The sequence below is a fragment of the Lethenteron reissneri genome, chromosome 31, assembly GCF_015708825.2.
Source record: "Lethenteron reissneri isolate LAM-NWPU_2019-01 chromosome 31, ASM1570882v1, whole genome shotgun sequence".
Lineage (NCBI taxonomy): Eukaryota > Metazoa > Chordata > Hyperoartia > Petromyzontiformes > Petromyzontidae > Lethenteron > Lethenteron reissneri.
The window spans coordinates 7,428,334-7,439,248 of record NC_083809.1 but is presented as its reverse complement, the minus strand read 5'-3'; the positions used below and the strand labels follow the sequence as shown (position 1 = coordinate 7,439,248).

The window sequence follows — 10,915 nt, the reverse complement described above, 5'->3', positions numbered from 1 at the left end:
ATTGGTGAGCTGTCATTATCTTTATTAGTTTAAACTATTTTTTTTCTGTGAGCAAAAGTCCATCCTCGTAAGATACCTACAGCATATACAAATATTAAATTAAAGTCCGTAAATGACAAAACTCATCCCAACAAGAAAATTAGTGTAGGCCGGAAAACAAACATTACATCTACAAATATATACAAATGTCAAAATGTATGTATTGATATTTTGTTTTACTTGGGGTTCTTAGGACTTATCAGCAGTCCAATCCCATTTAAGAACTGTGATGAAGCCAAGAGTGTCACATGGTTTAGTGCACAGCTAAACCATGGACGGGCCTTTGAATGTGTCCATAAGCAGTATCATATATTTCAGCACTGGTGCATCAACATACACAAACACAACAGACATAACACGACTTACAGTATTAATGTATCGATTTATTCACTGATTAATTCTGCTGGGGCCAAGTTATAATTGAATATGTGGAGCAATTTGTACAATAGTTGCAGGGGCGGGAGGAGGGGGGGCAAGGGAGAGTGGATGGTTGGGGCTAAGGGAAGGGTTAAAGGTCAAAGGTTCAAGGGGGACATCACATGACTGCAGCAATAATACAACACCCACACCCTACAATTAATGCACTTTCTCCGAAAATATATACGCGCGCTTGTGAAACACGTGTGCTCGGCCACTTAGATACATTTACAAAATATAATTCTCTTTTTTCCTCTTGTCTAAATATCACTACGGTGCAGATTGTGATGCTCCCCCAGGTTACCATACTCGTGTATGAACATTACAAAAACGGATAGCTCTCTGATGCGGTTACAAGTTACACCGCGCGTGGTTTGGCGTGACGTCCGACATTTCGCTCTGCGTGTTCGGCATAATGTCCGGTCATTTTCCCTCCGTGAGCTCGAAGCTTCAAGTGTTGAATATCTGAAGATGCTCCCAGCACGCGGAGCAAAATGTCGGACATCGTGCCGAACCACAAGCAGGGCAACCCAAAAAAACATCGGAGAGCTACAGAGCACAAACCGCAGAAACCTACGCAGTAGTATTACAAAAATGGAATTTGCAAAACCAATAAAAACCCAATCTTGCAAAGCACGGCTGTCTCGATGCCTTTTTTTTAGTTTACAGCAAAAACGAAAATATCGTGTTCGTATAGTGACACCTATTCCATCGACAATTTTAAAACAGCAAGCCGAAAAAAGCAAGACAAATACCGACCAATTGCGGTGAAATAAATATTGTACGTTGCGTTTACATGTGTGGGAACTGTTTGTGTGTCCTAAGTATAAAACAAAAGTAGGTTTTTGGTGCAGTCAGCACACGGGTCCATCATGGCCAAATGAACTATGGGTACACAAAGGTGAACCTTGTCATAAAAAAACCCCACAAATAAATACGTTTATATAAATTATAAACACAATAGTCTCTTCAGTCTTCCTGCTTTATGCGCGTCATTCTTCCTTCATTTTCTTCCTTTCTTCTTCATATAATTACTTTTAGTAGCATTTTAAGACCACAATCTCTTATATGAAAAAGTCACAATAGAACTCCTTAATATTTATATATGTATATATTTTATCTCTTCTCTTTATATATTTTTTCTAAAAGTTTTTTTTTTCCTTTTTGCGTTCGAGTTCTTTAAAACATCTCGGAATACCTTGGCACATTGTCTCACTGAATCATCAAGTCCAGTGCCACTTTGTAGGGAGCAATATTCATTTCCTTGCACAACACTGTCCACGTGTCAATGTCTTTTGTTGTGCGCAATACACACATACATACGCACACAAACCAAAAAAATGGAAACAAATAAAAAAAACGCTGACAAATATTCCAATTTCATTTCGTAGCTTCTCACGACACTTCCAACAAGTAACGCCTCCCCCCAAACAAATCAGACTCGCACTTTGTGCAACGATTGTGGAGGACCTAGAAGAAAAAAACTTTTAAACGTCCGTCCTTCTTTCTCCTGACAAAATAAAAAAAATCCAACGAGACGCGTGCCACATTTAGCCGGGTGATTTGCCGTTGAAGCGCACTGCCACATCGCACCGTTGTACTCCACAGGGCCTCCGTACTTTGCTGGCAGGAAAGCCCTCTGTTGAAGCCCAAAGGCGGCCGGCGGTAACAAGTCCCCGTCATTGTTGTGTCCCCCAGTCGGTGGACGCCGTTGAGAATCCGGGCATGGGAACCGAAGAGGGCCGGTTACTTGTGATTGAAACTACTGCAGTGGAGTGTCCGTTTTTTGGGACTTGAGGCCGACAATTAAGGCCCACACTTGGGTGCTTGGCGCCACCACTCGAGGTTGTGTCGAGGAATTTTACGCGTGGACCGCAGGGATGAGAGGCTTTTTCCAGAGCTGCTTGCCAGAGTAGTTATAACCGTCCAGGAGAACTCGCGTGCAGAGTTTACTCAGCGGTTGTGGCTGCTCACCAGCCTTGTCAAGATTTTTGTTTCTTGTTGTTTTTGTGGTGTCGTATGTTTTGACAGGGAATCGGGCAGCATAAGCAAAATGGGTGCTGTGCTTCTGCTTTTGGGAATGAACAGCCAGCAAGGTCCGAGAAAACGAGGTATACGAGCAACACATTTACAGTAGTTAACAGCAATGGTAAATACAATTTAGGAAGAAAAATAAGATTGCTTTGCTTTCAGTGTAGAGCAAAAAACACAAAATGCAGGGGAATGTGTGACCAGACAAAGGGTCCCTTGATTTCAATTATAATTAGTGTGGTGAGGAGGAGAAAATGATGAAGGCATTAACTGCATGAGGAGTCAAAGACAACAATCAGGGACTACCATAATACAGGAAGACTGGCCATGGCATGATGCCGTTATCGCACGTACACGGGAATGCCATCTTGTGAAAAGTTGTAGTCAATGATCATTCACAGGTGGCCATTTTGGTTCGGGATATCTACAAAAATCTGAAACGACTGTACTGTTATAGATCAATGGGTGGCAATCTTGGTAAGCGGCTTAGCAGGCAGCAGCATAACACACCTTGGGCGATTTGCCGAACAAAGGTTATGATTGTGATTGCTAAATACAAGGCCGTGAATGCGATTGCAAAAAAACTTGTGGATTTGTTTTTGGGAGTTGTTGAATTTTGGAAGTATTACTGCACTATTGAGGTCTTCTTTGTAATCCAAAGGCAATCGGCTACCAGAGCTGCACTCAATTATACATGAGCTCTTTGTGTCCTAACACCATGACGAAACAAGCGAGATGCCACTTGCAGTTACATAATTTCAAGTCAAGTCAACGCTTCTCACATTTATTGTTGGGTTTTTTCTAAATGTCAAGGACTGACTGCACGCGCAGCACTGTCTGCTTCTATTAACAACTGTGTCTAAAGTGAAAAATGTGAGCAAAAATCGAGTAATTGCCAATTTGGAGTGTCGAGGCGTACTGCGAAGGGGATGTACCACACTGGCCAACTGGAGCCAAATCATTGCCCCTTTAACCATGAACGAACGAGCCAAACAAGCAGTATATAAATACCTCTAGTCCAACTCTATCACAATCCTTGACAGTTTTTTCATGCGAAGTTTAATTCGTTGCTTGGTAATTGTGACTGTAACTGCGTTTTAACTATATTCTCTTCTCCACCTAAAATGTAGAGTGCATGACTGGAAAATGAAGTTACATTCATGCAAATGTACGCTACATGACTGTTAATTTATTGTTGACGCATCTAATGTGTTCGACCTCGACATTGATTTCAGATTAACGGAATTTCCGGCATGTTTGCGTATTTGCCGCATCGCTTCGCGAGGGAGGCCTCTCGAGACGAGGGGACTTCATGGGGTCTCAATGGCCACTCACGTGGGGTTCACGTGACAGACACGTGTACGAGCGTACAGCTCCGCTGCTGCCGTTTAACCCGACATCGTATTCAACGGTGAACCACCGTTCACTTTCGTTACCCACAGACGCCAACTACTGTGCGCACGTTGATGGAGCCATAATTGTGCATACGCATAGTCTATCATTCAATTACCGCACAGTACCAACTGCTCAGGCACAGGCTATCTTTAACTATTACACTTTACAATAGCAACGGTGCACAAGCAAAGCTTCGTGGACATTTACAGCGGCAATTGCACATGTGGACGCCACAGACTTGCTCGCAAAATCAACTGTGGATGCCCTAAACGTTTCATCACCTAACGGATTCCTACTCGGAATACAACGATGTGGCCGCAGAGAGCATTGCTGGCTTAAGGACCAATTGTGAGCAGAGCAGACTAATGCTGGCGTACAGAACCAACTTCAGTATGCGATCGCAGAGGCTATTATCCACTTGGACATGGATATTTTGCAAACAATAGTGCAAAGCAAGTAGCAACCTAATCTGAACCAATCAATTTATAAGAAGAAAAAAAAACAAGATTTTTTCACGGATAAGTTGAAGTTCACTGGCAAATTCATCTTTGATCTGCTTTTGTCCGCATTAGTTCACACGTAAATGGACGACATTTTCAGACAATCCCGGAATATTTTTTCTTTTCATTCCACATATGTAAAATACTATGCAGTGTTGTACAAGATGGGGGTGATGTAGAGGTGGTCCAAGTTGCTCGCATGCTTTGCCATGAACCTGGAGGCTCGAGTTTAACTACTGGGCAGACAGCAAACCTTCAGTGGCGAGAGATGTCTGTGAGCCAGCAAGGGCTTCACTTAAATTCCCTCCACACACCCCCCACCTTCAACCCACACTCACCAGCATTGGCAAAGCACCATCAGGCAAGCAACACAGCATTTGGGAGGCCTCCATCCAACAGTGGAATGACATAAGGCTCCAAAAATGATTAATATTTCTAGTTATTCATTAATTTTTTATGTGTTGGCTGGGGACTTTCACAACTACAACCGGCCACAACTTTTGTATGTATAATCGAAACATTTAATTTTAGGTGTAATGAAGCAAGGACGATTATAAATACCAATGCTTTAGATGCTGGTAGTGCAAACAATCGTTACGTCGATCATTTATTTTCATGTAAAAAAAACTATTAAGAATAATTTTTTTTATGAAGTGTGAACGGAAATAAAATCATTTTTCTCAATTGTCAGCTTATACAATGCATTTGTTTCCACTTAGCGGCAAGTTTTACGTTATTTGTTTCTTTCGCTAAACCTTTTATAACTTTGCTTACTTATCTGTGTATGAATTATTTGTATGTCCCGAGGCCCCCTTTAGCAAGGTACTGATTCTTAATGGACTGTCCCCCTGGTAATGTAAAGGCTCCAAATGTTATGACAAGAACAGGAAACAACCCAAATGCAGAGGATACATTGTTGCTATTAAACACATTTCACGAAGGTTTAATATTCTAATAACCTCAAAATTATAATTTTTATTGATTATTTAGTACAGTAGCTCCTTTTCATTTTAGCAGTATTTGTTTTGGTCATGCACCATATTGCAGTACAGTAAAGCTCCTTAGATGCAAATCCTGACATGTGCACAGTAGAACTCTTATCCGTGACAATATTTATTCTATGGGTCTTTCGGTAAAGCCACGTAGATAGAAAAATAATATCACGAAGTTTCGATCGCAACACAAGCAATCATCTTCAGGTGAAAAAATACCAATATTCTTTCTGTTATCTGCGATTATCCACATTTCTGCCCCACGTCATGCAATCCAGAACTATGATCCGCAATTTCTTTACGGATAAGTGTAACTTCATTGATAAATTCATCCTAGTATCTGCTCTTGTCCATGTTAAATGGACTATATTTTTTGATAATCCCATAATCATAGGATCGTCAATGTTTGCGCCCTCCTCCATATCAGCGCGGATAAGAGTTCATTTCTACTTACTTTGTTTTACACATTTTGGTTATTCCTCGTGACATTTGTTTTTGTTTGTTATATATGTAAAAGGAGTTTCCAAACCATGTGCACAAGTGGACTTAGAATGTTGTGCCAAAACAAAATGGAGATTTCTATTTGCAAAAATGTGCCCGCCCACACCAATGTGGATATGAGGAATTTAACGGCGTAAAGTGAACGTGTCTTTGAGTTAATATATTGTTTTAAAAATGTGTCTGTGTAATAGACTTATAAATAATTTGATTCATTACACGATACGGACTACTTTTATATTCTGCTCATTTACTATTTTAGATACTGCAATGCGCACTGTATATATGTACAGTTTAGTACATATTAAGGTTTTGTTGCATACAGTATACTATATAAAGTTGTGTATGTACAATATACTGTATGTTTTCACAACACAGTATATATAATTTATATATCTACAGTATTTCTAAATTTGTACTTATAGATTTTGTCTACATTATATAATACAGCACTGTATATTATAAGCGCATACAGTGTACGTACACTGTATGCATTTTATATACAGTAACTACTGTATGCTTCGAGTCGTGGAATTGTGGTTTGTGCAATGCAGTTACAATCTTGGATGACCTGGGTTCGATTCCTGGCCATGGCACACCTCAGCAATTAACAACCGAGCCTGTTCTGGACCTCCCCTAGGTCAAGTCTGCCTAAAGTATCTGTTGGGACAGTGCAGTCAACATGAGCACCTACTACAAAAAGCATTTGGGAGTTAGGGGGATTTCCAACCATCACCACAAGCTGGACATATTTTCTCAGCCAGCCTAGGTCTGTTATCAGAACTTTTCAGCCACAGTACGACAAGGTTCAACACCATGCCGTTCGTTTCCCGGACCTTGGTACAAATCAATTCCTGCCGCCCGAACAACACAGATACCAATTCCTGGACTGCACAGGTCAAACCCGGACAGATGGCAACATTAGCCGGGAGACAACATTTGACCAGGCATTATTTGCGCTCATCACACCAACCCCTAACGACATTCCTAAATATATGAATCGGAATTTGCGAACAGCACTTGAGTCTCTACAATGCTAAACAGGGAATATACCACTAATTTTCATTTGCAGACTAGTGTCCAGAATGCGATGGGTCCTCGGATAATGCTGCAGTGTATATAATTGTCCGCTCCTCATACCTCCCCGGACCCTATTCCCTCCCCTCGATGGGTTCCATGCCCAGTGAAGCCCAGTGGCGGCAGGGAAATTCCTTCCACACCAACCACGACCGTGATCACATTGCTGCAAGTAAAACATAAAACGTCGCACTTGCTAACCGAAGGAGCATTAATTAAAAGTTTACATCGTCAAACTAAAGTTAAGGTGAAAGGACAAAAGACACGTTAAGAACTGTGTTTGGGTGTGGATCAGCTAGTGTAAGAGAGAAAGGAATACAAAGTAGGGGCAGAGAGTAGATGTTTCTCGTTTGACCTCATTGCAAGTAGCGAACCCTCGTCTAAAGCCAGTGCACACACCAGCTTTCGCTGGCCACAACCCAATGCTCAATATGCACAAAAGCATTCTGTCCAGTCAATTATCATCTCAAAATAGAACATCAATCTTGAACCATGCCAAAGCCTCAGCCTAAAAACCGCTTGACAGAAGAAAAAGCAACTTACACGTATTGGGAATTTGAATGAACTCAAATCTATTTCCATAATAAGAGATAAACATACAAAATGGAACAATGTCTGTCACATGCACAGATATGCTTCTAATTTCCCTTCAATATTTGTCTTTGTGAAGTTGGCACTATTAATCTGCACATTTAAATTGATTTAGTTTATGTATCTATACAGCACAATCTGTTTAAACGTTTTCACCAATGATTGTGTTTGTCGGTTGTGTTAATTGGAGTCAAGGCATGAGGCGACAAAAATGGTGACCCCTACACAAGCCTGCAGTCATCACACAGCAGTGGATGAATGGAATGTGCCACCAGGAAACCACATCAAGAGGAGTCTACATCTTCAATGCCCTGTGCAAAGGTATCGCCACGTGTCCATCTTCCAATAAATACTATAAATATACAAAGACCAACATTCAGAACGGAGCACATTCATTGAAAAAATATATTATGCTTTCTTGATACAGCCATCGATAACCAGGCTGAGAATCAAAAAACGCTCACTGCATTTCGAAAATGCTGTATAAACTTGGATAAGAGAAAGCCTGGACTTAAAAAAAAAGAATACCAGTGGTGATGAATCATAGAGGTTGTATCGGGCCGTTATAAGCCTGCGGTAGAGACATGATCGTTTAAATTGAATGTCTAGACGCAGCAAAGTAAACTTCACCGAGTGTGCTGATGCTGCTCTATTGTAAAGGGATGTCCACGGCACTAGCAAGAGAACATTTAACGCAACAAGGACACCAAACCGCAATGCCGATAGAGCTCTAAATATAAGTGCAATGGGCATTAATTCCCCTTTAAATATATTCAAAGGTAAAGGCATTAAAATCAAGCACTAATACATCAATCGGTGGGAAGTTAAGTCAACGTACAATCAAAGGAAAGATGTAAAATTGACTGCCATGAAAGCCACCATTGCGAACGACAAGTGATGTGACTTGTACATCACAAATATTCTGCAGCGTTTTTTTGTGGAGGATTAAACTATGACGCTGGGGAAATTGGTGGCGCTTAGAAGCAGGATTGAAGGTAAGGGGGTAGAGATAAGTGAGCATGCTGATCGTGTGCTTGTGTTGTGACACGGGTACACAAGGTTTTTATAAGAAGCTGCATGAGGTATAGGGAGCTAAGCCCCAAGATGCCAGAGAGGGAGAAACTCTATTCGATGTCAGCCGTGTAAGATTCACGACAGTTGGAAATGGCAGGCGGCCATTATACAAACAGTCACATTCCCTGCAGCATGATTGAGCCACCTGCTGGGGAGGGCAGTCGACTTGCCAGCCGCATCAGATACAGTCTAGCTACACTAACAGGGGCCGGCAATCACATTCATGTCACCTTGACTTAAGAATTCCAGCCTTGCCCTTGACTTGAGAAGTCTTGACATAAGCCTTGACATTTCAGAGCCACAGCCTTAGCCGTGATTCTAAGAGCCTCATCGTTAGCACTGACTCTGGGAATCTTAGCCATGGCTTTCACTCTAAGAACCACTTCCTTGCTTTTTACTATGGAAGTCACAATCTTGGCCTTGACTTTAAGAGCCCTGGTCCTGGCCTTGACTTTGGGAATAGCAGTCTTGGCCTTGGCTACAGCAGCCGCAGCCTTGTCCATTGGGAGCCTCTTTTAGTGGCTTAAACATAAGGAGCTCCAGCATTGGCCTTGACATTTGGAGTCTTGGTCGCAGTTCTAATTATACAAACCCCAGACTTGGCCTTGTCTTATGAGGGTGTCCCAGCCTTGACCACTGGAAGTCTTATTCTTGGCCTGGACATTTAAAAATCCAAGCCTCAGCCGCGCCCTTACGAGTCTTGATCTTGGCTTTGACTTTGGCAGTCCCGGCACTGACGTAGGCCTTCACTGTACGAGTCGTGAGTGTTGAAGGGTAGGGCTGGCTCAGCTCGGCGCAGACAGGGAAAAGGGGGTGTGAACGGCTGTCTCTGGCTGTGGCAGCTAGCTGCCCGGCGGCCCCTCGTTGAGGAAGTACGTCGTCATCTCTCCTTTGCCCTTCACCTTCACCATGCCGCGGCACTCCAGCTGATATCCCTTGGCAACCAGGATGTTGTACATGTCGGTTGTCACCTACAGCGGCCATTTTGTTGAAAGGGACAATCGTTAGTAGTGTTATCGTTGCGGTCTGTTCATCTGTGCGTAGGGATGAGGGCGCGTGTGTGTACACAAGTGGAGTGCATTTGTACGTGTGTTTGTGTCATTGAGTGTGTGGGGAGCGGTAGTGTAGCGGTTATTGTACTGTGCTACAAACCAGGGGACCAAAGTTCGATTCCCGTTCACGGCCAACACCGGTGACGATTTTCTGAACCAGTCCTGGGCCTCACCTAGGTCAACTCAGCCTAAAATTAGTACCTGGTGCGGTGTGCAAACATCGCCACTGGGGAGACAAAGGCGGTCAGGCGAGGTGTTGGCCATCCACCCCCTCGTGTGCCATGTCGGCCTTCATAGGTCCTCGCTAACAACACTTGCCCCAACAGTCTGCTAAGGCTATGGGGGGGGGATCTTTGTGTGTGCATGTTTGGGTATTTGTCCGTGTTGGGTGGTGGCGGGTTTAACGACACATTTCCACGATCTAACCCAAAAAACCCTCTATTATGGATAAGATAGGCCGCAAAAGCTTAATGTGCTAAATTTGGATATTTATGTTTGCATGTTTTATAAGCGTGCACACATGTATACGTTTGTATGTGTTGTGAATATTTGAGTGCGTGAGTGGCGCAGTGGTTAGAACACTGCGCTATGAACCTCAGCAACTTAATTTTAATTGCAGGCCACAGCTAATAACAGTGGGGAGCAATACTTGCACTGCTCCTAGGTCTTCATGAGACAAACTCAGCCATGTAAGGTGTGTAATCATCAGCACTGGGGAGACAAATGTGGAGAGGCATGGTACTTATATTACCACCCCTCATGCCCTGTGGTGGCCTTAATTAGGTGCTCGTTAACAGCACCTTGTCTTTGTATAAGTGTACATGGTTGTGTGTGCTTGTTTAGACACTAGTGCATTTATGCATGTGAATGCATGTCAGACGATGAACAAATCACCCAGAATGCACCAGATCTCATCATATCTCTGAGCTAAACAGGATTGAGTGACCACACGCGTAAACCGGGTGTTACAGGCCGATGTGCGGCTATGCTGTCAGCTGAAGGCAATGCAGCTACATCTATCGTTATAATCAACATCTATGTTGCCTGCCTTCACCACCAACTTGCACTGAGCAGCATGGTTAAGTATGGTTAATTATCCACCCCACAACTCACACGGTGTATGGAGGCCCTCATCCAGCAGTTGCTGGACAGAAGGGCTGTGCGTGATGATGCCACCACCAAAAACCAAGACGAACCTAACGACCTGAGTTCGATTCCCACTCAAGGCCAATATCAGTCACTATCATCT

The 10,915-nt window shown here is 42.8% G+C and overlaps 1 protein-coding gene across 1 annotated transcript in view; it reads right to left on the bottom strand.

The window, feature by feature from the left end:
- Window positions 1-407: 407 nt before the first annotated feature.
- Window positions 408-10,915, bottom strand: part of LOC133349742 (adenylate cyclase type 5-like) — a 208,353-nt gene continuing 197,845 nt past the window's right edge. The window contains 1 exon segment of the mRNA XM_061563455.1: window positions 408-9,585. Within this exon segment, the coding sequence (XP_061419439.1) occupies window positions 9,457-9,585 (129 nt within the window). The 3' untranslated portion in view covers window positions 408-9,456.